The 26,899-nt window shown below is 43.9% G+C and overlaps 1 protein-coding gene across 3 annotated transcripts in view; it reads right to left on the bottom strand.

Annotated features, from left to right (window-relative positions):
• Positions 1-26,899, bottom strand: part of LOC146861849 (low-density lipoprotein receptor-related protein 2-like) — an 837,432-nt gene that overhangs the window by 389,564 nt on the left and 420,969 nt on the right. For all 3 annotated transcript variants that reach the window (XM_085641010.1, XM_085641012.1, XM_085641011.1), the window contains 3 exons: positions 13,172-13,291; positions 9,065-9,241; positions 3,720-3,935 (listed from right to left, as the gene is read on the bottom strand). In XM_085641010.1, the coding sequence (XP_085497136.1) occupies positions 3,720-3,935; positions 9,065-9,241; positions 13,172-13,291 (513 nt within the window). The remainder of the gene's footprint in view (positions 1-3,719; positions 3,936-9,064; positions 9,242-13,171; positions 13,292-26,899) is intronic.

Here is a 26,899-nt window from a genome sequence, read left to right as displayed (position 1 = left end):
TCAGAATCATAGCCCGAATATCCCGGACTCGCTGCTTGGGAGGAAAAACCCGAAACTGCGCTGTGTCCAGAACTTCTCCAATGAAAAGGAGCTTCTGAGAGGGGATCAGGTGTGACTTCACCACAATGTGAAGCCCATCGAATGCAGGAGGTCGGCCATAGTCTGAAGGTGGGAGAAGACACCCTGGCGCGAGCCTGCCTTCAACAGTCAGTCGTCGAGATAGGGGAAGACTGGAACCCCTGATCTGCGCAGATGAGTTGTGACCACCGCCATCACTTTCGTGAACACCCAAGGGGCACTGGTAAGGCCAAATGGGAGCACGGTAAACTGAATGTGCTCATGGCCTACCGTGAACCGTAGGTAATGCCTGTGGGCTGGCAGGACGGGGATGTGAAAATAAGCATCAAGCAAGTCCAATGCTACCATCCAGTCTCCATGTTCGATGGCTCCCTTGGCCAAGAGGCTGGACAGCTTGTGCAGGCCTGGGGCTCTGGGTGGAATGTGGCGTGGCACCCCTTCCGTAGACATGAAATGGGTGAAAAGCAGATTGCGGGCAGTGGAAGCAAGGCCCAAGGATTTGGTCGTAGTCCTAGAGTCCTTTAAGCACTCAAGCACGTTGTCTGCTTTGTCGCCAACCAGCCGACGAGCATCAAAGGGCATGTCCATAAGAGTAGCTTGGACATCGCCCGAAAAGCCAGTGGACCTCAGCCAGATGTAGCGTCGAAGGGCTACTGACTTGGAAATCGGCCTGCCCAGCGAACTGGCGGTGTCCAGCCCACATCAGATGGCGAACTTTGCTGCGTCTCTCCCCTCAGCCACCGCACGGGAGAGTAGAGCCCAGGCCTCCTCCGGGCATTGGGGCAGCACCTGCATGACCGAGTTCCACACAGAGTGGGAGTAACAGCCCAAGAGACATGCGGTGCTAACCGACCGCAGTCCTAAGCTGGAGGAAAAATACTTCTTCACAAGGTGGTCCAGCTTCTTGGATTCCCCATCAGGTCGTAAGGTAGGGAATGCACCCTTGGAAGTCACGGTTTGGACCACATAGCTCTCAGGGGTAGGGTGGGGGGAGAGGAAAATGGGGTCACCCGGGGCCAGGTGGTGGTGTCAGGCAATCATTTTGTCCACAGGAGCCCGTGCTGGGCTTGGACCACGTGCCCAAAAGGATGTCTGTAAGGGCCTCACTGAACGGCAACAGGGGCTCTGAAGAGGCTGCTGCTGGTTGAAGCTCCCTTGGTCAGGAGGTTAGTCCTAACCACCACCGTAGGAAGCTCGAGGTTTAAGGCCTCAGACACCCTACGCAACACCACTGCATATGACGCACCCTCCTCCGTAGCCAAGGTAGAGGGAGAAAACATGCCAAGGTCTGGGGAAGTGTCCAGACCACTGGCCTCACCAAACTCCTCTCTCCAGTCCGGTTCTTCCAACTGATCTGCCAGAGGTTCCACAGACCCCTCCCAGTCCTCACCCTCCTCTGGTAGCCACTCAGGGTGATAGGAAACACCAGGGGAGAACAGGTGTACAAAAAGTACCGGTCGGTGCCTATCCTGACGTCAGGCGACGTTGGTCCAGCTCAGTGTCCACATCGAGGGGGAGGCCGGGATTGACGTTGGCTGGGGACACAACTGGTGGTTGAGGGGGCAGGGTGTCACCAATTGCTTCGGCACCAGAGGTGGTGTCAAAGTCACTCACCAATCAGGATCCAGGCCTGGATCCCTGGGGGCCGAAGTCCCTGGCATCGAAGGTCTAGAGCCCCCAGCCGGGTCCGCGGGGCTCGAAAGCGCGCCGGCGGAATCGGACTGCTCAAAAATAGAATGAAGAGCTTCAGAAAAGCTACGAAGTTGGGCAGGCGTCGCCCCGGCTGCCGGAAAGGGAGGGAAGCTCGGGGTCGACGCAACAGACTCCGAAGGCGAAGCGGGGTGACTACCAGCTACATTCAGCGTTGCGTCGGACGACGGACTGGGAGAACGCGAAGAGCAATGGAGCTTCGCCTTATTTTTGTGCTTCGACTTACCTGAAGACGAAGACGGACGAGGAGTGGTGATGGCTGTGTGACCGGTACCGCAACCTCCCTCTCGGCCAGGACCTCAATCGGCACGGAGCTGACTGCCGGGCCTCCAGAAGCTTTCGGGACAGCTTCCCGAAAGACTTCGTGGCCATGGCCCAGCAGTCGTAGCACAACTTCAGGTTCGTGGTCACGCTCCAGGCACCAGAGGCACACATGATGGTGGTCCGTCACCAACATCAGTTTATGACCGGTGTTACAAGGCTTGAAGCCGGTCTGCCAAGATGACATCCCTCTGCACCAGGAAAAGATGTAGACAGTCCCAAAAATAGAGTCACAAAGTGACACGAAGTACCACTCTCCGGATCTGTGCTAGGCTGGCACAAAAAAATAAACTGATGGCAGCGGGCAGGGGCGGCGTCTAGGATACCGCAACGTCATTCCGGCGACCACGACACAAACGACGAATGCAGAGTCTACCGACACCACCTACTCACACACAGTGGTACTGCTGAAGAAAAAATCCTCCCGATCCAGTCTGACGCCTAGGGGTAGTTCTAAGGTGAGGAATCCATAACTGTCTTTCAGATGAATCATTCATATGAATGTATAGTGAGCATCAAAAACGATGTACTCAAAATAAACAACTGTTCCAGAAGACACTGACAAGCATGCGCATTAACATGAGATTGTGGAAGTCTGATGAAAACTTGTTTTCATTGGTAATATCCAGTGGTGGCAACAGAAGTAGCACTGATTAAGCCAACACTAAGGTTTGACCACAACATATTGACTATGTTTTTGCACATTGCAGTGATGCAATGCAAAGGACAGTCTCCATTTTACAAACATCCTCATTTAGAGCTACAATTTTACTGTGACCATAGACTATATGTAGACGGGGTGCACAGGGCATCTACACCAGAATGGTTTTCTGGTTACATGAGACTCGCAAAGTATTCTACCAAACTTTAAGAAAACCAGTGTACTCTGACCATGCAGTACGGCACCACCAAATGTGCCAAAGGAGTGAGTATTTTGGTATCAATTGTTTAAATACTTCTATCACCTAACTGGACTGGTCGGGCAGTACAATAATTTACCCACATTTCGTATTTAAATAAACATTAAGTTTCATTTTGATTTGCATTTCATAATATTGGTGTGCGTTTACCTATATAAAACCTTGGACCAATGGACACCAAGTTCTTAAAATATACTTTAGCATACAAATTGTTTTTGCACACAAATAACTATGCACAGGAACCAAGTGGAAATGCAGATCAAATCAAAGCTACTCCTATAACACTGCATACTCTTATGCACCTCAATGAGTTACTAGAGATACTCAAGTTTCAATTTCTAGATTCATACACAGATATAAACTTTGGGTGGTTTTTAAATCATGCCTGAATTGCTATGGAATATTGAGGGACATTCAGTTCAATATTATTGAATCTCTGGAAGATACAGACATCTTTATCTTAAGTGTATCCGATTAGGACTGAATCTTCAGGATGATTCAAGCATGAGGACAACTTGCAGGATCTTATAGGTCACCATAAAGCTCACTGGAAAGAGATTCTCCCTTATGCCCTCCAGCAATGCTATCAAGCTCAGAGTAAAAAGCATCGGATGTAGTTATTGTGGGACAAATGGGCTTCAACCCCTTAGGGGACTGTACAGAATATGACCTCATAGCGTATGACCTTACCACAGTCTTTTTCATCTGTTTCATCAAAGCAGTCTGGGTTGGCATCACAAATCCAGCTTCTTGGGATACAGCGAGTGTTCTTGTCGCAGCGCAAGGCGCAGTCCTCGGTGGGCTTCCAACAGTCCAGCTCATCTGAACCATCAGAGCACTGGGCCACGCCATCACAGTGAAACTGCTCCTCAAAGCACTTTTTTCCATCAAAGCACCTAAACATACCTTGAGAGAAGAATATAAGCAAACCCACAATAATTCATAGATCCAAAAAGCAGGCCTTTTTGTTGATGAAAGTATGGGAGACATGTGAGAAATACATTGAGTAGCAGGCTACGATTATATAGGGCATGACTTGTTACCCTAAAAAAAATACCATGAATCATCCAGAGAAAAGATCACATGGTCTCATCTCCCCTTCCTCACACCAAACCCTACTCGGGTCTCTCCTTTGTTAGTTCCCAAATTCCTCTAGCATGTCTACACTTTTGCATTCATTTTTTAGTATGTCCCTTCTGAGTAGACACACAATGGCGTGGCAGTTAAGAGAAATTCCATTGTAGGTTTTTAGCAGATGTATGCCTAGTGCTGAATCACTCAGATTTGCTGGGAAAGGTTCAAAGGTGCTACCAGTGCAGGATTAAGAACCATTCCCAGCTGTGCAATTTGACCTTGACCTGCAAGATGCCTACATACACACAAGTCATATTGAAATACCGGATGCATCCAGCTACCTGCAATTTATGGTGTTGCCTTGCAAATGTACCTAAATGCATTGAATCCTCATCACCCCCCCCCAAATATGGTCACGCTAATGCAGTAGAACTTCATTACAAGGGAGTATGCGCACACTTCTACCTCAATTGGCTACTAAGTGCCTAGGGATGAGATTTTAAGGGAGGCCAGTGGTTTATTAGATTTGCCCTGAACCTCTGTAAAATGTACCTCAACAGCATGAGATTCAGTACTCAATTGGGTACGGTTTTCTTAACTGAGATCAACCAAGGACCGAACATGTAAGGCTCCTGAAGGAGTTTAATTCAGCTTAAATTAAGGGAGTGAACAAAGCAAACAAGGCGATGATGGATGCCTCCAGAGTATAACTGTCTGCTCTGCAGCCAAGGGTGGAAGCATCTACCCAACTAGTCTAAAACCACAAACGAATATAAACACACGTTTTCTATGTTTGCAACAATATGTTCATGTTGACCACTAAATTCAGCATGCTCCTGGGAACAGGTTTGCTCCCCATCTCGCCACAGTACAATCGTCTTCTAACCATGTGTCATTGAATGTTACAGGCACATCCTTTCTTGTTTTCCCCACACATCTTCCCATGAATCACCCTCACAGTGGTCTACATCTCGCGGCGCAAAAATTGCTATCAGTCGTCTAATACAACAAATGTCTTATTCAGTAACTAATAAACAGTAGCTTGAGAAATTGCAACGTCTGCAGTAAAGAGAAGAAAAACTTGCACAAATTGTTTTACTGAAAAACAAGTGTTTCAGTATTAATGGGCTTTCAAGTGACATGTCAACTTAAAGTGAAATCCTGGCCTTAATACTAAATTACAAGCCCATAAATTCTAAATATGGTTGCCTGCTACAATTTGCATGTTAAAAATCTAATTTTTAAAGTAAAAAAATAAATTATGCACATTATGTTCAATAAAGCATTTTGAAAATGATCAAAATTCGCTCTAACATATCCTTTTCCAGAATAGACAAAGCCCCGATTCAGAGCTCTGAAGACAAATGGCAAGGAATAGAAGAATCTAGTAAATAAAGCACTAAGGACACAAGTTTAGGGGTGTGAAGGAATGAAATGGTCCAGGGCAAGAAAACTAATAGCACTGCTTAATAGATGATACATTTTGGCCCATCACCTCTGGGGTGGATCAAGCTACTGTACAAGGACACTATGGCACAGCGATGTAAATTGCTCGGTATCCAAACTTATCAATCCAGAGAGTGGGAAGTAAGACAAAGATTACTTCTATTTCCTTGTCATGGAGGGAGTGTTCTACTAGATCCAGATCACTGGGAAGGAGTTTCAGAGGGGGTGCATCTGACAGGAGAGCTTCATATCGCTGTAGACAGGCCGTCTTGTGATACACCATTTCCAGATTGCTCTACATCCTTGGAGCATATGGCATACACTCAGGACACTGAATTATGCGGCATAAATCAGCACATTTCTGTGACATGGATGAACAGACCAATGTCTGAAGGCCCCATCAGAGTAGTTGAACGTACTCGATTAATTAGGGGTTAAAATTAACAAAGAAGCAGCAAAACTGGTAGCTTAATCAGGATCGATTGCAACTCCACGATAGAGATAGGCAGGTAATTGGGAAAGACCCGTTGACAGCTTTTACTACGAGGGGCATTACCCAACATACACTATTACTGGACTGCAAAACTGGAAATGGTGAAAGAATGGGTCTTACTCGCCCTGAAGATTTTCCCCTGAAAACACACAGGTCAGCTATGGCAGACAAAATGTGCAGGCACTTTATGGAGAGAAAGAATTTACTGCAGAGTCCCGGAAGCTATAGAAGAAGTGGTAATAAAGAATAGAACATGGTGTTAACATGAAGCCCCGATTCGAAAGACTTTTCTTCTTTTTCAGGCAGGGCGGTTGTGAAGGACCTTTTGGTACATCCCATGGAGTTGGACAGTAAAGTGAGGCTTAGATTAATGCAGTTCAAGATACTGCGCAGGGAATATTGCGCTTGGACAAAGTTGCATTGCATAAAAGGGGCACGTGACCATAGCAGGGTTTCTAATGCAAGAGGGCAAAGAGGGTAGTTTATCATGGACTTTTTGGAGTGTTGAGTGATGCCGGAATTCTGTGAGGATGTGTGGGCAGTCCTCAGGAGTCCTACTGACCACGCTACCACCAATAACGGCATATCTGGGTTTGCAGAGGAATCCGAACAGGATTTAATAAAATGCAGACTTCCATTGGACTGGTGGTGGTTGGCAGGGACCTACCTCTGATAATGGGGCGGGGGATAGATGTTCCCTTGAACCGCAAGTAAATAAAATGGCACGTGGGTATGGGACTAATGCAGGTCACCAAAAAAAAGCACTATGCTAGAGGAAGGGCTCCCACAATAACATGTTTAAAAAAAATAAAGGGGAATCTGGGGGAACATGTGATGGACTTAAGAATCTAGCGTAGTGAAGACCACAGAAACCTAAATGAGAGCAGGAATGGCGGTATTAAGGGGCTTAACCAATACTAGACTAGTAACTATTAGTAAGATTCTAGAATCAACACCATATTTAGGAATTTTTACACACGTGACTGTTTTCAATGTTCCCTAAACTAAAAAAAGCGTTTTATAAATATTTGAGCTGACAAACCTGGTCAGATGGATTTTTGGCTTCGAAGTAGTTTACATGACTGTATTCGAATCCGGCGTGGGCCCATTGAAATTAGAAAAGCACTAGGAGTGGTTTTACATTCCTCCAATCCAAGTACGTAATTGGCTCAGAACCCACTGAACTCTTCACAAAAGGTGCATTAAGCTTTAAAACTTCTGAGTATGCCTTTGAGGTAGCAACTAAGTCTCACCTTTGGAAACCCCATCATAGGTTTCATGAAAAACTGGAACTCAAAAGTACTGCCCAGCTCAAGAGCCCATCTAGGATCAACCTCTTGGGGGCAGACTTTTAGACAGTAAAAAGGAAGTTTGAGCAGAGGATTGTCTCAGATCTTTTTCATTGGCTTGGTGGCAGGTTAAGGATTAAAGGAGTTTACGTTTGACTAACAATGGAAAAACAGCCTCTCAATAACAGGTTTTTCTAAATGAAGTTCAGGCAAGCAAAGTGCCCACCTCCACATTGGAAAAACCAAACTGGACAAGGAACTAGAAGCACCACTTGTTTCGTCAGTGTAAACACTCTTAATGAAGTTATTCTAATGAATAAAAAAAAAGCGTCGAGATTGCCCTTGCTCTGGGAACATGCATTTCTCTGGACGGTCACTGGACACCATTTGCAGGAGAAGATGCAAAAATCATGCAGTGACAAATACCATGACAATTAGGTGCTGCAACAAGTGGCAATCAATGTTTGAAGGTGCTGCCAAGATGCTCGGCAACATTTAAATTACATTCCTACATAATAAAGGAAGTCTGATTTTTGCATGCAGCTTAAGGTAATGTGGTCCTATCACTCTGAAAGGATGAAGCACTCAGTGTCTGGTTCCAGGCTTACTTCTTCCAAGTTAGAGAAGAACATTTTGGAACAGCTTCTGATTAGTCCCCTTGAGGAGGCGGACCAATCAGTTCAAATCAAACTCATGCAAATGGAAAATACAACCATGACTCCATGCAACAAGATTTTTCATATCACGTAAATAAAGGATTTCACAAAGATAACTTGATGAGAGCAGACTAAATTGGAGTGAACTGAGGGGGTGCCTCAGGGCTATGTCCAGGCCCCTTTCTGTTCATCCTATATTAATAACCTAAAGAATTTATGACAAATGGGAAGGATATCCTTCAGCTGGACAAACTACCACTGCCCGTACCTCTATATGCAGATGATGCCCTATTATCCCAAACTGCTTCCGGAGATTAGATAATTTGCCTTTATGAATCGGCTTGAACTGGCCACTAATATTTTGAAGTCAGATAAAATGGCTTGTGGCCCCAAAGCATACAAAAAGGCGACCACGCAATATAGGTGGTGTGTCTATACAATGTGTCAATTTTTCTTTTACATACCTAGGAATCCAGTTTGATACTGCTTTGAATTGGAGACACAAATTGAAACCGCAACAATTCATTAAAACGGATAGGAGTATACTGAGAGTTGCAAGGAAACTTGGGAGCAAGCCGATCAAGCACATGCTTGAAATATATGAGTGTATAGCTGTGGCAGAATATTGGGCAGATACAAGGAGCTATATTGGAAGAAATGGTCTTTAGAAGTGGAAAACATTTCTGCGGAGATTGACAGTCCTGCAGAGTTTTTCATCCCATCTCTGCAGGACTGTCAATCTCCACAATCTGGAATTTTGACTTGACTGGGACTCACATGCCCTTCAAATAATGCACTTTCTGAGAACAAGGGTTTTGCCAAAATGGAAGAGTCCAAATAGGGCCCAAGTTAAAGGGTAAATCATTAAAAGTGTAGATTATAAATACTCACTGGGCAAGTTACTTATCTGCAGGTTCCCCCACTTAAGTGTATTTACTGTGTGAAAGATTAAATGAATACCAAATGTACACAACAGTTTTAGAGGTTGGGTCGCAAAACATTCACACCACCAAAATTTGTCCTGCAAATAGAAGCCATGCTTCAAAACACTAGGATCATCAACATGCATAAGATCACCTTGCTTGTTGCAGAACTTTAAGCAGTCCTCTTCATCAGATCCATCCTCACAGTCTCGTTCACCATCGCATACAAATTCAGAAGCAATGCACTCTTTTCCATCCCGGCAGGGCATAAATCTAGAGGGGCAATATGGTGTTGGCGGAGGACTGGTTGCATCAACTGCAGGTTCCAAAACTAAAAAAAACAGATCGCATTTTTGAGTTACTAGAGTCAAAAAGTTAAGACAGTTTCACTAAGATACACAGACATATGTACTACAGTTTTAGCGGCCATAGCCAATAAACGTCTGCACCACCAACATAGTCACAACGTCTTGCATGCAAAAGATCCACATCTTTGAAGTTCCAACTACTAAAGGTTTTCAAAACAATTTCTAAACTGTTGCCTTACTACACTGCAATGAAGTGAGAACTTGTTTTACTAGAACACAACCATGGATCAACTGTGGGCCAAGGAACTCATTTAGTTCAGTGCAATGCAATTTCATTAGACAAGGCTATGTACAAACATTTTTACTGAGTGCTAAAAGGATCTGGGGTAAGAAACATGGGCTTTTAGCGGTAGAAAGGATCTAGCATGTAAAATTGGAACATTTGTCATGGTAAAATGGTATTTAGGTATGTACAAAACAAATTGTGAAGCAGGAACAGGTTACTGAATCGTTATTTGGAAGGTACAGGTTTAGGGCATCTTTTCCAAATACCAGTACAAGGGATGTATTCATTTTTAGTGATCAAAATCCAGTTATTAATCTTATAAGGCGCATAGCTACCAAAAAGGCTTTCCAGCGCCACTGTGCAGGAGAAAAATACAGAAAGCCAAGCTCACCACAATCTATTGATTGAATAACCATGCCTTTAGGTGTCTACGAAAGTTGCTGAAAAGAGTTTACTTCCTAAGAAATAAGGGAAGGGAATTCCAAAGGAGAGGGCCTAAATAAGCAAAGGACCAACCACCCAGATGGGATCGTTTGATCCTTGGCACTAAAAATTTAGCCTGGGTAGAAGAACGGAGAGACTGCGGAGGAAGATAAGAATGAATGGCCCTTCGATATAGAGGGGCACTGCCAGACTTCACTTTAAACATATAGCTCAAGGTCTTGAACTTTACACTGCACTCGACCCTGAGCCAATGAAGCTCCCGAAGAGAGCTGGAAACACAGGTTATTCGTGGGATCTGACAAAGCAGCCTGGCCGCCGCGTTCTACACCAATTGCAGTCTGCGTATCACATCCTTATTGGCTCCCAAATATAGGATGTTGCTGTAGTCCAGTCTAGATGTAATGAGTGCTTGGACTTTTTTTTAGTAGAGCTAGGCAACATCTAAAGGATCTTCCTGAGACATTTCAGGATTGTGAAGCAGGTAGAAGCCACTTTTACTGCTTGCTGCTTCATTGAAAGATGATTGTCTATAATCACACCCATATTGCGAACTTGAGTGGTGGGTGTAGGGAAAATCTTCATTTCAAGTGGCCAGTGCTGGGGGCCCCAGAGGTCTCCATTCTCTCTCAAAATAAGGACCTCAGTTTTATCCCCATTAAGCTTCAATGAGTTGGCCTCCATCCATTCAGCGATGTTCCTAAGCCCAGTCTGGAGAGAAGAAGACTCAGAAAACCTGTTTGCCGACACAGAAAAGATTTGAGTATCGTCGGCATAGGAGAAAATACAGTCCTGCTTCTTCGGCAATAGTTGCCAGTGGCTTAACATAAATGTTAAATAATAAAGGGCTCAAAATGGAGCCTTGAGGAACACCGTAAGGAGATAAATGAGTATGACGCTGCCTCAGACGAAAAAAACCTGAAAAGTTCGATTGGTCAGAAAATCTGAGCAAATTGAGGGCTGGGCCAACAATCCCCAAAGAACGCAGAGCTGTCAATAACACCAGATGACACCGTGTCAAAGGCGGCGCTTAAATCAAGCAGGATAAGCACCGCTGTCTCCCCAGCATCCAAGTGACCGTTACTTCTCTGTGACCCCCAAAAGCACTGTCTCGGTTGAAAAACCTTCCTGGAAGCATGACTAAGGATGTAAAAAATTCTGGGTGGTAACAAATTTAGTTAGCTGAATGTTAATGTGTTTTTCCAAAATTTTGGAATACACTGGAAGCAGAGAGATAGGACGAAAGTTGGACAACCGCTCTGGGTCAGCATTAGCTTTTTTTTTTTTTAAAGCGGGAGAATCATAGCATGCTTCCACTCAGCAGGTATAGTAGATTCACGAATGGAAGCATTCAATAACTCCATAAGCACTTTCAACGCTGATGCGTCCAATTTCTGCATAGCCAAAACAGGAAGTAAATCTCTTGGTGAACCAGATTTAAGGCTAAGATTTGCTTAAAAGTGGTAGCATCAAGAAGTGCCCAATTTTCAAGTAGACAGCTAGAATGCACATATGTATCATTCAACTGTTCCACTGTATTAGATGTCAAAAAAGTGTGGTTAGTCGACACTGGGGTAATATCACGTTTAATCTTCAAAGCAGCGTACATTTTTTCTATTTTATCATGGAAGAAACCAGCCAGATCCTCGCATTGTATTTCGGTAAGAATAGGAGGGCTGGGGAGGTTATCAGTGCCAGACAAGTTTCTAACATTAAACAAAGTCTTGGAATTGTTTTGTGCATTTTTTATAGTAATATTCACAAATTCAGCGTTGGCAATATTGCACAAAGAATGATATGCTCGTATTGCCGTTTTGTTGGCGATTTTAATCCTTCCTCCAGCACCTTTCGAGCGCTTTACATTTACTTTTTTCTTGCTTTAGTTTCTCCGAAAACCAAGGGGCAGTTGCAACACACTAACATTTCAGACTACACAAAAGTAGTGGTAACCCATTTGCAAACGGGAAGGCTGTAAATGTTGACAAACATTTTAGTCCCACTCTTAAAAATACATTTTAATTTAAACTTATCCTGTTTTCCTTTAAAGAAACAGGGCTAGGTTTTTAAAAAAACAAAAATTATTGCTTAATTTAAGAGCAATCAAAGATGGTGATTTGCAGACTCCAGCAAGCCATCATTCTTGCAAATCAATGGGCGTTGGCATTTCAACTGGCCTCATTAACATTCATGAGGTAGATCAGCATGTGACCCACAACAATATGGTATTTTGAGAGCCAACTTATTCATTCATAGGTCAGTTCGAAAATAGCACACTGGTCACGAGTGGAGACCAGTATTCTGCAATTAGTGGTTAGACCATCCGGGCCCAGGTCTGTCACCGTATTGTTTACTTGCACTAACAGTGCAGAACTTTTATTTGCTTTCTATAAACCGATTCGGACAGGCTTGCCTTCCCACACCTGGCTGCTCTGAATGATTACTAGCACTGACCGGAAGCGTTGGTTGCCTCTTTGGGGAAGGGTGATGAGGTGGATAGAGAGACTACACATACCCTCAAAGAATGCCTATTCCCCGTAGGCAAACGAGTACATTACTAGTGCATTAGTGAGCAAACTGTTTAATGTCCAGTCTCCCACTTTGGCAGACTTGTAAAGCACTAATGGAGCCATTGTGAAGCAAGTTGCCTCATGGTGCCTGGGAGTAAGCAGCCACTTACAACACATTACAATCTCTAAGCAATAAGAGGTCCCTGTGGCAAGAAGAATTAGTAATCAGCCTTCTATTTTCTCTTTCCAATGCAGACATTTTGGAATTTGTTCATTTAAGCTCCATAATTTCAGGCTGGTCTACTGAAACGCATTTCATCAACGATTAGTTTGAGTACATGTTTCAAAAACTCACAAGGCCAGTGCATGGTTTCTGCATGGCCATGAGCGCGCCAAATAGTCGTCCCTTTATCCCCACGTCTCAAATGCCATTATTTTTAGTTTCTAGCATTAGATTTACAATAGTGAAATAAATATATGGGGTGGGGAGGGGGGGGTATACATTCAATGCAAACTATGGTCATTCTTGGTTCCAATTAACTAGTGACATTCAAGCACGTGCACGAGGTACCTACGAAATGAGAAATGTGAAGTATTCACCAAAAATCCAATTAGCAACCGACACCAAAGGTTCAAATGAACAGACGGGTGTACATTTGCTGCCCATGTTGCTACATTAGCGTTACACAACTCATACTCACGGTGCACTTGACACTAACCTTCCAAGCAGTTTAAATGGTCATCTGGACAAAGGCAATTGATAACCCCGCCCGGGCTGGACACACAGATCTCATCAGTGGTGCACCCTCCATTTCCAACATTGCACAGGGACTCACTTCCTGTGAAAAAAAACTAGAAAGTAACTTGGATGCACGGATAGAAAATTATTATATTTTCTTCAACCCCCAAACGCCAATTACAGGGACATAAACCGGTAATTAAAAACATCAGTAAAATCATGTGACAATGAGCCAGTCAATCCGGCCCCCTGCTGGAAATTTCAAATAAAGCTTCCATTTTCATGAAGCCTAGAACTCCTCATTGTAAGGCTAAAGGAGTGCAAGTCTTGCTGTTCAGGAAGAGTCAACAGGTCAGGTTGCACATATATGCACTGAATTCCATATTAACCCTAAAAGAAAAGTACACAAGACTGAAGTGGCTTTTTCGTTTTATAATCTTACACTGCCAAATTGCAAATCCAAGCCAATCCTTTAGTAAGCTGACAGAATTGCTTCAATGACTTTTCAGCAAAAGATTCCTAACATTTCTTGCAACAGCAGAAGTGTAGCATAGTGTCAAAATAAAAGATTACTTCGACCTTTCCTTCTCATACATTGCCTAAGTGGGCAAATGTTGCATTATTCTGCATTCTTATGCACCATACATTTTCTGAAAACTAAGCATTATAGATTTGCTTTCGAAAAGATCATAAGATAATATGACCTGGATCATAACTTACTCACTTCATTGTTGTCCAAGCTTGCTGAAATCAGACTACAATATGCGTGCATGGCCGGGGAATTACAGTTTGCTCCTAGCTACAAAGGAAAGACGCAATGTCTAAATGTGGAACAATATTTCAGAGAAGGGGAGGGAGTATGGGCCGACTACCGGGCTACCACCTTTCTAGATGTGATTGACGCCGTCAAAAATCACCAACTAGATTAGAAAATGACCAGAGCTACAGATCTGGCACGCAAGCGGAGCCAAACTAGCTGCAACTAAGGCAAATCAACATTTATGGGCGGAAGTCATGTGAGCCCCTGTGCCGTTCACAAAATTACGGGTTTCTACCAAGTATGGGTAAATCTACATTGTGCCTCAAGACACCGAGGTGGTAATATACAAGTATGTGCAAGTTCAAAGCCTTGTGAAATGTTTAGTAGCGCTGGTAGGTCAACACTACAAGGGATGGAGGCGTGAGGCCAGTCGTAAGCAATCATGACAGTGTGTGCACTGAACTGATCTACACCTTCCAGAGGAAGGCTCCAATGATTCCAATGAGCCACAACTGCTACCAAAAATGGTTAGCTCGGGAGAGACGAAACCAAGAACTGGGTCCAGTCCTCTTCTCAGCTCTAGACCACTGAGCCGGTTTATCCAGGAAGACGGGTACCCTCAAAAGTAAAGTACCTAGCTGTGACCACCAAAGGTAAACATTAGGAACACAGTTAAGAAAAGGATGCCTAAATAAGTGCTATGGACTAGTGGAACTTTTGTAAGCCTACTCCCTGTACAATATCCACTCCCAGCTGAAGGATCGTCCTGGAGACACCTTCCCTGCGTGAACTGTGCAGTGGGACACATTTGAAATTGGATGTGGCGGGGTGGAGCATTTTTAAAGCTTCTACTTCCATGTCCCCCAACCATGGTTCCTCTTCATTCCCTGCTCCATATTGGAGATCCAGGATTTTGGATTTTGCAAACTCACCTTTCCCCACCCTGGAGTAGCATGACAAGCTGAATGGAGGCAACGCTGAGATAAAGGGCACAACATCTGCGAACCATTCACTCCCATTGCCCCCCAAAAACATGAACCTGTCCTCACTGGGGCATGACCGGCCCCATTTGAACACTTCATTGGTGGCATCGCTTAGTATGTCAGGCAGTTAGTTATCAGACCTATGCACTCCATTCTCTCTGTATTTCTAAATTTAGTTCTTCTAGCGTACTGGTTCAGCTTTGTGTTGGCTTTACAGTTTGTTATATTCCATATTTTCTTCTGGACCTTTTTCACACTATACGTGGCTCTTTCCCTTGTTAGCACTTCTCTCCCACACTTCTAACCTGCCACCCATATCTGCCCCTCCGCACTGAAAATCGGTTCAGATTCAGCGACTTGCACAGGGACAACTTCCCAGTGCTCTACATCATCTTGTTACCCAAATAAGGCTCACAAGTCAGCTCCCTTCTGGAACCACTCTGCCCTCCGCTCCGGACCACGAACCTATGCACACAAGAGCCTGCACAGGGAGTATTGAGAGCTTCTTTTGCAACCTGGTTATGTTGTTCGTGTAAGGGCTCAATGTAAGCCCTCAACCACTAGGCACCTATTTTAGTTAGGGCTTCTGATCATTGATCACCAAGCTGCAGTAATTCATGCAGCTCCACTTTTCTTATAGATTGATGTTCATTATGGGACCTTTCTATGTACCAATGAGAAACTATGCTCGTCCTTTCATACAGTCCCCCCCCGTGCTATCAGGGCGTGGATATATCAATTTTTCCTAACTTCAGTCGTGCCGCAGGATGCCAAGTTGAAATTCATTGAAGCAAAACGACTGCTTCATGAGAATAAGCGTTAAATATGCTATGCTTTACTCAGCCAAAGCGAGCGTCCAGATTGGAGAGAAGGCAAATTTCTTCATGGCCCTTGGTTTAGCCAAACACCACCAAACAGAGGAGTTGGTCCCTGCAAAGGTCATACTCCAGATTCAACGCCTTGGGACATGACGGAGACGCCTTGACCAATGACTGAACAGGAACTCCATTACCAAGTTACCGAAATTGACCTAGACGGTGCATCTGATATCCGGCCTTGTTCAAAGATGGGCGAATAGAGGGGGGTTCACCCTCAATGTTAAACGATCTCTCAGAACAAGGCAACCAACTCCATGTATAAAGCTATTTCGACACTACATAAATGTTTGTTTTGAGGGTATGTTCACTGAATTTGGGAGGTCAGTGTAGATGGAGTACTACACAAAGAGTGCTAGGATGAGGTGGTTTGTCTTTTGGGTAGCCCAGTCAATTTTTATAGTTTATCGTTCGCTCTGCATCTCACATATACCATATTAAACATCACAAAGCATTAAAGGCCATACCTACTGGCCTTTGTTAACACCACTTCCAACATGACTAACAATATCGTACCGGGCAGCAAAGCACTGCAGCCTCCCCTTACACTAATTACTTGGAATATTCACAGCCTTAAAAATCCTTAAAAATAGACAGATTGTGACATACCTAGATAGAGGTGTCAATAGCCGTACTAGAGGAAGACACCTCTGTGATAGTGACGCAACCAGGTCTGTGGAAGGTGGGGGTGCTGCTGCCTAGCGTCTTACAGCTCCTACTGACATAGGGTGGCTATGTTGATTTGTCAAATACTAAAGCAATACCACCTACCATGATCTACAGGGCAGGCCAAGGATAACTTTTGGATCATCCAGTTCTCATTGTGTACATGTACAACACCAACACTGAAAATGCGATGTTCAGTGAGGGCACTGAAATCTGCCACAAACCGACTCTTGGGATGGGGAGGAGTGAGATTTCATTCTTGTAAGTGACAAAGCTATGGCCAGAACCCAACATGTAACCTCCTCCAGGGTGACCAGATGCATTGCGGTAAGAACTGGAGCTCTTGCATGTGTGGGTTGCACGACACCTTGTGTGCTATATGTAATGCATATATTCGGTGATTCATGAATCCCCACGAATGGACTGCTCATGGAGCTCAACTCACAAACTGGGTTGGGTTACAAACCAGACATATCTACAGTGCACTTTCAGGTCACTCACCAGAGCATAGGCATTTTCCCCAAGGTTGCCCAGTGCTACAGACCCTGGTGATTCCTCACCAGACCTCTGCTGGACCCAGCCTTTACGGGCAAGGTGTCTGCGACAAGTCGAGATCATTTCCATGTAAACTTTGTAACAGTTGATTCCCATGCAATAGTATGGGAGGCCTTTAAACCATCAGGAGAGTCTGTATATCACAACAAACAGGAACATTGAAATTGATTTGTGACCAACATGTACACCTCGAATACAGACTTCAACAACTTGAAGCTCAGACGGCAGAGCCCAACTGCTGAATTGGCCCTTGAGCTGCACAAGACCCTCATGTTCAGGAAAATGGCCGAAAGAGAGGCTAACATACTGTGGGGTAGACTTACAGGACTGTCCTTAGAGAGAGAACGGTAGCGTAGAAACCTAGCATGGCTAACAGACTGATCAAAATAGACCATCCCCAGTATATGTCACTGGACCACCATCTCAATTTGCAGAGGTGGTTACTGCTTATTGAGAATGCCTAAACACTTTCACAGTACAGTATGAGGATGCATAAATAGCAGATTACCTCGATGATATTACAATGGCCTGGCTGACTGCAAAAGAAAAACAGCCATTTCAGAAACAGTTCTCTCTGGGAGAAATAGTGGAGGCCACTAAAAGTCTCGCCTCTGGCAAGACCCTAGGCTCAGATGGCTATACTGTTGCGCTCTACTAGGCATTGATGGTGACGCACGGGCCACAGCTCATGGTCTTTACAAAGCTCTCGACAAACGTTGCTTGCCTCCCACACTAAGGCAGACAATCTTAATCACACTATTGAAACCCAACAAGGACCCCTCCATGTTAGATCCTACTGACCCGTTACATCTTGTCAATGTAGACCAGGGGTATCCAACTGCTTCTGCAGCAAGAGCTAATTAGGTTAGATTAAAATGATCCCGAGCCACTAATATTGTTTGAATACGGACCACATTATACAAGCTTACATCAGGGGCCACTTTATGCAAGGTAACCAGCAGTGATCACATCAGTACTTAAACAGTAGTCAGCAATAATGTAAAAAATGCTTTGTCAATGCGGAAGGTCTGTTTATAGATAATACATAACAGCCATAGCTGCAATGCCCTGCCACCAAATTAATACTATTAAGTCTCCCAAACATCAGCTCATGACTTCTGAAAATACACACGTGTCTCGAATACGCACTTTTCGATTTTGGTATACGTATGAATTCAACTAAGCAGATGTTTGTAATGTATTAAACTGGGCTGCATACAGGAGAGCTACTTCTGGGTGCCTGGAGGTCTACCAGTAGCTCACGAGCTACTCATTGAAGAACCCTAACAGACATTAAAATGTCTTAATTACGGTCATAGCCAATTGGCTCACGAGTCAAAGGGCCTAGTTCTCCCTGACCAGACGAGATTCATACCATCTCCGTATACTGTTCATAACACAATGTGGTTTTTCACTCTTCTGCACCAAACTGACTTGGATATTCCAGTCTATCTCCTTCTGAACACAGAAGGCCTTTGACTCATTGCAGTGGCCACTATTGCAGTATCTCAACTAACGGGAATAGGTGCACAACACTGCATTCACTTGCCGCTGTACTCTTCCATGATGGCGAGGGTTCTGATTAACAATGCTTTCACACCCTCTCTCACTTACCAGATGCACAAGGCAGGGTCGTCCCTCCTCCCCTGCTCCTCTTTGCTCTAGCAATGGAGCCCCTGGCTTGGAAACGACAGCAACACAATACACCTAGGAGAGTGACATTCACTAACCGCTGTTTAATAATCTCGATAAACATGGACATTTTAAAAAAAATATATATTTATTGGCATTTTCCATAGTTGCATTACAGAAACCATGCACAGAAAGAATGTGAAGACATTTTAACATCAATACCTCAGCATCAAGGTATTTATACAGTGGTAAACAGCAGATGACAATTACATGTCCCATCGGTCCCCCTCTAATCCACCCACCCAACCTCCAGCCTCACGCATCCCCGGACTTCACTATAAACATGGACATCGGAGGAGAACCTATCCCCGGTTCTTGAGCCAATATGCAATTTGGCAGATATACCAGGATACAGATAAAATGAGGTAAAATTGTAATCTACCCAATCACACTTTCAGTGCAACAAATGGTTACTGAATGGCAACTACAGTGGCACAAGGACTCAATCACTTATCTCAGCATACAGATAGGGAAGTTATTGTGCTCATTAGAAATGGGAGTCTCTAGTTGGCAACGGTTTGTACCGTTGTCCAAGTAGGGACCCTTCTTTCTAGTCAGGGTAAAGGGAATGCACTTCTAAAATAACCCCTGCTCACCCCCTTGGTAGCTTGGCATGAGCAGACAGGCTTATTTCAGAGGCAGTGTGTAAAGCATTTGTGAACACATACAGTAATACAGTGAAAACAATACAAATGGACTCCACACCAGTTTAGAAAAAGTAATCTTTATCTAAACCAAAGAGAAAAATCTACTCTACAGTACTAAAAATATGATTCTTAAAAAGGTAGAAACCGTTCTGTTCCCAGAAAAGGTTCGCTGCAATACTTACACAAAGTACCTTGGATGCGTCGAAAATGCAAGCAAAAAGGGTCTCAGGGAAAGGGACGTGTCTGTTCCTTACACTCAGGGAAGGTGATGAATCAGTTCCTTGCTCGGGGGCAGGTGATGCGTCGGTTCCTTACTGCAGCGCACGGGAGCTGATGAATCTGTCCCTTACCAGAGAGGAGGTGATGTGTCGGTATCTTACTGCATGTGGAGGCGATGCGTTGGTTTCTTACTGCGTCTCCAAACAATGCGACAGACTTGGAGCTTCAATGCGATGCGTGACAATCCGGTATGATGGGTGGAGACCCAGGATGCACTGCGATTACTTCAGCCGCGTCTCCTCGATGTGTCAGTTCTTAAACAGGGCCTGCGTCAGATCAGTGCACAGGATTCTTCACATAGCAGACACTTGAGCTACGAGCAGGTGCTGTGTCGATTCTTCGGTGGCAGCAATGTGCCAGAAAATTATTCTTGGACTGCCGCGATGAGTCTGAAACAGGTGATGCGTCGATTTTCGCAGTTTTCAGTTCCAAAACAACCTCCAGAGGTCCAGAACACTGTCACACACCTCTAAGCAGGACGGAACTCCCAGCAAAGGAATCAGGGGGACTAGGGATGAAGTATTTGTGTCCCTGAGACTTCAGAACAGGAGGCAAGCTCAATTTTAAGCCCTTGGAGATCGTCCTCAAGCAGGGGACACAGCACACAGCAAAGTCCTTCTCCTTTCCTTAGCAGAAAGTAGACACTGCAGGCCAAACCCAGACCGCAAAAAGCATGAGGAAGTATTCCTCCTCAGTTTCTCCGGCTTTTCTCCTTGGCAAAGTTTCCTCTCAATTCACAGAAGTGATCTAAAGTCTGGGTTCTGGGCCTCTCTTTTTATAATACAAAATCCTTTGTTCTGTGTCAGAGAAGGTCTCTGTCAAGCCAAAACCAGTTCTGCCCTCTTTGGTGCAGCTTCCTGGCAGGAGGTGGAGACAGCATTGTCTTTGGCAGAATAGGCCCATTTAGGTGTGAAAAATCCCCCACTATGCTGAATGCAGTCAAGGTCTACTCAGCGCAGTCCTGACTCACCCTGGAAAGGCAGGACACACCTAACCCCCTCAAGTGGCTGTCTGAACAGAATGCACATGCCCAACCCATGTCACTTCAAAGCCAGACAGGCACACTGGATGGTTAGGCAAGGAAAAAAAGCTTTCTAAAAGTGGTATTTTCAAACCTAGAATGTTAAAATCACCCTCACTAAAAGATTCATCTTAACATTCTGAGTTCAGGCATATTTCAATCTTGTTCCCATGGGCAGTTATGCTTATAAGATGTTATACGTTATGCATAATGGGGTAACCCTGTGGCCCTCAGAACCTGGGTAAGTACACTATAGGAAAGAGTGGTTCTGTCGGGAATGTCAACTGATTTGAACAAGGTATTAGATCTGTTTAAGGTAAATATGTCCTAATCATATTTCGAAGTAACACACCAAAGAGGACAACTTGATTATGAAAAAAATGAATTACTACACTTTGTGTTCATACACATGCAAATCAAGGAAATGGCTGTCTGACATAATACATATATGTGGAAAAAACTACGGTGTACAATGACTGGTAGTGATGTGACAGTGCTGTACAAAGGTGACAAATGACAAATAGAAAAGGGGATATTTATCTTTTAAGTCCAATACTAAATGCATAAACCCCAACAATGGATATGATTTCCTATACAGGTCAGGGGGATTGCGTGGACTAATTGAGACAGTAACGTCGACGTTTTGACCCTTAACGATTGTGCAGCTTATTAGGCATCAGAGGCGGGTCTTCAACAGGACGGGGGGGGGGGGTAAGGTAAACAGACGAAAAAGGGGGGTCCTACTGAGTTGGCATCCAGCTTTAAATCAATTTTCGTAGAGGTGTCGGCATTACTAAGCGGACACTGATGGAAGAGGACATCCATTCCAATGCTCTTTGATCGCCTCGGCGGCTCCCTTAAATTATTTCCACCGGCTGGTGAAGAATAATTCAAGTTTATGTCCAGACCACAATCAACTAATGTGAGTCTGAGGTGTCTGCCGACACCTCTACGAAAGTTGCTTCAAAGTTGGATGCCAACTCAGTAGGATACCCCTTTTTTCGGCTGTCTACCTTCCCCCCCTGTCCTGATGAAGAGCCGCCTCTGATGCCTAATAAGCTGCACAATCGTCAAGGGTCGAAACGTCGACTTTACTGTCTCGATTAGTCCACACAATCCCCTGACCCGTATATGAAATCCTATCCATTGTTGGGGTTTATGCATTTAGTCTTGGACTTGAAAGATAAATATACCCCTGTTTTATGTACATGTCATTTATATCACCTTTGTACAGCACTGTGTCACGTATCACTACCAGTCACCAATTGTACACACTAGTTTTTTTAGCAGTATATGTATTAGGTCAGACCACCATTTCCTTGATTTGCAGGTGTATGAACACAAACCAAAGTAATTCATTTTTTTGCATAATCAAGTTGTCCTCTTTGGTGTATTACTTGGAAATGTGATTAGGACATATTTACCTTAAACGTATCTAATACCTTGTACAAATCAGTTGACCTTCCAGACAGAACCACTCTTTCCTATAGTATAAGATGTTACAAGCAAACTCTCCATTCTATCCTATGGGACAGATAACCTTTAAAAAGTGAAAAACAAAATTGGCAGAATTTCACTATCAGTCCATGCCACACACATCAGGGCATGTCCTACCTTTAACATACACTGCACCCTGCCCACCTTGGGAGTACCTTAGGGTGACTCACATGTAAGAAAAGGGAGGATTAGGGCCTGGCAAGTGGGTGCACTTGCCAGGTTGACATGACAGCACTAGACTGCACACAGGCAACACTATGGCAGGCCTGATACCTTTTTGCAAGACTGCTTGTGTAGGTGGCACAATCAATGCTGCAAGCCTATCAGCATTTGGTTTACAGGCCCTGGGTGCACACAGTGATTCTCCCCTGCCAAGATGAGGTCTATCAGTACTGACCCGGACATGTACCAGAAAATCTAGTTTTATAGAGAAATAGGTAGGAAAGGTAGGATCGGAAATGAGGGAGAGGGACATGGGGAGTGGTCAAATATGGGCAGCACACCAAGTGTAAGAATAGGGGAATAATTACCTAGTGACGCATCCTCCCAGAGAAACTCTGCACTGAGCTTCTATACAAAATGGATGATAAACACTTTATTCCAAGCCCTAATCTTAGTTTCCTTGAATATATTTACATTGTTTTGTGCTGATGTTGCCAGCAGAATCCTCCTTTTCTTCACTTGCCCTTCACTGTGTCCATGACACTCATACCAATCTTCACAGTGAGATTGTGTAATTTTTAAATTTCTGTTGATACCTGAATTAGAAGAGGTGTCATGAAAAAGGCAATTAAAGATCCTCGGAGGAAATCCAAGTTGGGCATCGCCCTTAAACATCAGCAGGAGAATGGGACCAGGAAAACAACTGTTCAAGAATCATCTAGAAAAAAACAAGCTTGCATTCCATTTCTGGCTCTGCAGGAGAACAGATCAAGGGAGCTAAGAAATGAGATAAATTAGTGACTTCTCCCCACAGTGCAGGATCTTCTGATAGCAAAAGTAACTTTCTCAATTTCCTGCTGCATCCCATCCTGGTCCAAACACAGCGTGCACGCAGGGTAGGTTTGAAGATGAACAACTGAGACATTTCTTGGTGTAGTGGAAGGGAAAACAACTACTTCAACTAAGGAACTAGACAACAGCAGGCAGATACATCATTCTAAAAATGTAGCTAAAGAGGCAAAGGTCAGGGAAACAAAGTGGAACAAATGCCCTCTTAAAAGATTTGCAAAGGAGAAACTGATGACAAGTGCTCCACAACAGAAGAGAACACTTTTTTGGCTTTTCCTGAAAATCCTGAAGTGAAAATTAGAGAACAGAATTTTGACTCTGATATGTGTGAGACTTTCATAGTGTCCATCAATACAACTTAGGGTTATTACTCTTTTTACAGATCCTCCTCATGCACAAGATGTAGGTACTATTATGAATAATGGGACAATGCTACACCAATAGGAAAGGCATGGCTTTCTCCTCAAATTGAACTACAGAATAAGCACTGCATTTATCTACATGTTTAATGCTTTTCATACAGTCTTTAATCATAAGACTGAGGCCAACACTACACATTTTAAGGAAGAGTTCACAGAGTTAACTGACTGCCAACTCCGCATTATCCTATGGTAGTAATATAGACTGTTCTTAGGTGAAAATTACTATCACTACTCAGTGAGCTATCCCATGCATAGCTCATCCAAAAATATAAAATTGTTAGGTGTTTAGATAACCTCAGATTACCTTAAGAAGCACCATTGGCCTTCCATCAAGAAAGAGCATGGCAAAAAAAGCCGAAGAGCCTTCTTTAGGCCAACCTAAAACATAATGTGTCTTAAATAAATCTTGTAGAAAGAAGACCTTCAGGCAATGAAGCCAGCTCTCCACATTGCTAAAATGGTTTCCCATTTTTGTTAAATACCTAAATACATCAGAGCCAATTCCATTAGGTCTAGACCTACTCTAGTCTGCATTCCAGTTGCAAAGGAAATAAACCATTTGCTATTCAATTCCAACTCCGCAATCAGGTCTGTCAATCTTGGCATTAGGGTGAAGCGATCCAAAGAGCCTAAAAAAGCCAGTAGATCAAGTATGATCAGCACAGAATGTAGATGGAAGACAAAGTTGAGCAGTGCTGTTCATTTGGGCAAAATTCAGATTAACCTTCATCTGGAATGGTCTGGTTTTCAAGGAACGCAAATCTGGATTAAAACTTTCAAAAAACTGGACAGACTGGGAATATTAGGAATTGGGCAACTGTGTGCACATCCTATTGGATTTAGAGATCGTCAGAGGCAGAACCAATTACTTCAGATTGTTAAAAATAACTAACAGAATTATTGAAGGCCTTAATCACCATCAGGAGCTCCACCTTCCACTCTTCAAAGATACTTCAAGTACAGAAGTCTCCTGGTAATCAAGTTACATATATTTTATCATCTTCCCAACTACCGCCATGGTGACATTGCTGGACTCAAAACACTGATGCAGGAATCCCTTGTCCATTCACAGCAGTTACATCTTGTATAAACAATGCTCTCGGAATGTGGGACATCTTCATCCCCACTACCTGGCTTCTTAACCTCTTCCATCCCAGCAAAGAGTACCTTTTTTGCCAGACATGTTCTTTATAAGCAAACCTGCATTTTCTAATGTTTTCTATATACCAATAATTATTCCATCAGGCTTTTTGCTTGCTTCCGTTTGGGGCATTCCATTTGTTCGCCTTTGTACCATTCCAGGTAGCTTTTTAAGGTTGTAGGATCAACCACCATGAAGGTGGAATAATAAGTTTGGCAATGTCCCAAGGTTTGGTCTGCCTCTTACAATAAGAAAACATTTGCATTAAGGGACAATCCTTTCATCAGTAATTTGAGATTTTACATTAAGGCTGAACTTCACAGGCTGTTTTTCTAGCCCTTTGAAATATGGCAAATACAACTGAGTCAAAGTCTGACTAGTTGCTGGATATCTAATGGACATTCACCTAAATATTGAGAGATTAATCTAGGTTCTGCCCCTTACCAGGAGTCAGTGGTTGACGGGTGTTCTAACTACAGACAGTGCCTCTTCAACCATCCTAGATTTGCAGTAGCTCATTCTTGAATCATGAAATTAAATTATCTACCAGAACGATCGTTGTACTCCTGTAACATAAGGAGAAGCAGCAAAACAAGTAAAAGTTACTCTGCTGCAAAAGGTATTCAGCCCAGCTGAGGGATTGTTAAACAGCATAGTAACTATGTGTCCTTATAAAAGGCCTTCCTGCTGCAGTACCTGGGTTTCTTTTAAAGCTGAGAATGAGTCATTTGCTGCCACATACATTTTCAAACCTCTTGCCTGTTACAGCTAGAAGAACCAGTTTGAGATCTAGGACTTTGTCTGTTTGCACTCCTAGATCGATCACTCCGCAGCGAGTCCTTCTGGAAAGAATGCACTTTATTTCCAACAGGCACAGTCTCAGTTTTTTGGTTTAAGTTGAACTACAGCATAGCCCATGTTACATTAATGGGGTCAACTGCACATGGTCTGGAAACCACAATCCTTCCTAAGGGATTAATTCTGCTCTGCCATGAAACAATACTATCATAGCTACACAACTAGCAAGCTCTACTAGTTCTGCTATAGTCTGACCCAAAGTAAGCTGCTACTTGCAGTTATGCGCACAGCCAGTAGCCATGCTGTTTGGACAGTCTTTTCTGTAAAATTTCCTTATGAAAAAAGGCTTCGCCATAAATCGGTCCAAACCCCTCCTTACATTAAAGTGCTTCGATGGAGGTGGCCTGAGAAGATGAGAACAGAGCTCAGTCCTTTCCTGTCCTTCCTCAAACACCACCACTGCATTTAACATCTGCAGTCCCTAGTCCATCCTCCACAGTTAGCAACTTGTTGGGAGCAAATTAAAGGGAAGTGCCAGAGTCCCGAGCTAACCAAACAGCATGGAGTTTGGTAGATGCCAATGGCTATGTTCTCTGGCCCCAGCTGTAGAGTGGCTGAGGGACTTCCTTCGTAACTGGTGCAGCCAGGGAGAGTGGGGGCTCCTGGCTCCCTTCCAGAGGCTGTCAGGGGTGGAGTAGAGGCCAAAACAAACCTATAGTGGAAAGAGTACATAGAGCACTGATGGAACGGTCACTACCAGGGCACCTCCTCGAGCACTGATAGTTCGCAAACTCAACCATAGAGACAAGTTGCATACTCTGAGCAGCCAGGTTAGCGGAGAAACTGACAATTGAAAGTCATTATTAGTGTTGAGAATAAACTACGAAAGTACAATTACAGAAAAATAATCCTTTCTGGCAGTGTAACAGAAGCTTAGGGCAATAAATTTACAGTATAGGCTACTGATTCTTCCATGTATTTGTTTAATTGTACAGGGAAAAAGTGACTTGAACAGGCAGATGAGGTGTGTAACTGGTTATAAATGTGGGAAAAGATGACCGATGAGAGAAAGTGGCACTTTGCCTCATACAGGGTGCTCAGAGTCAAGAGGCAGGAGTGGACGGAGTCCACAGGCATTTCAAGGCAACTGATACACAATAAACCAGACCCCTAGGATTATAACCCAGGACGATGGTACCATGGGGCGAGAGAAGAATATCCCGGAGGACACGATTTTGTGGGAGAACCACTGCTGGACATGCCGATCATGAGGTCAGATCTGGGAGATGGAAACTGGATTGTGAGGGAGTGTGATAGTCTGAGCATCTGACCCTGGGTCAGTGAACTGTAAAACTTGAAAT

The sequence above is a fragment of the Triturus cristatus genome, chromosome 2_2 (genome assembly GCF_964204655.1).
Source record: "Triturus cristatus chromosome 2_2, aTriCri1.1, whole genome shotgun sequence".
Taxonomy (NCBI): Eukaryota; Metazoa; Chordata; class Amphibia; order Caudata; family Salamandridae; genus Triturus; species Triturus cristatus.
The sequence above is the reverse complement of the archived record's forward strand: the minus strand, read 5'-3'. Positions and strand labels throughout refer to the sequence as shown.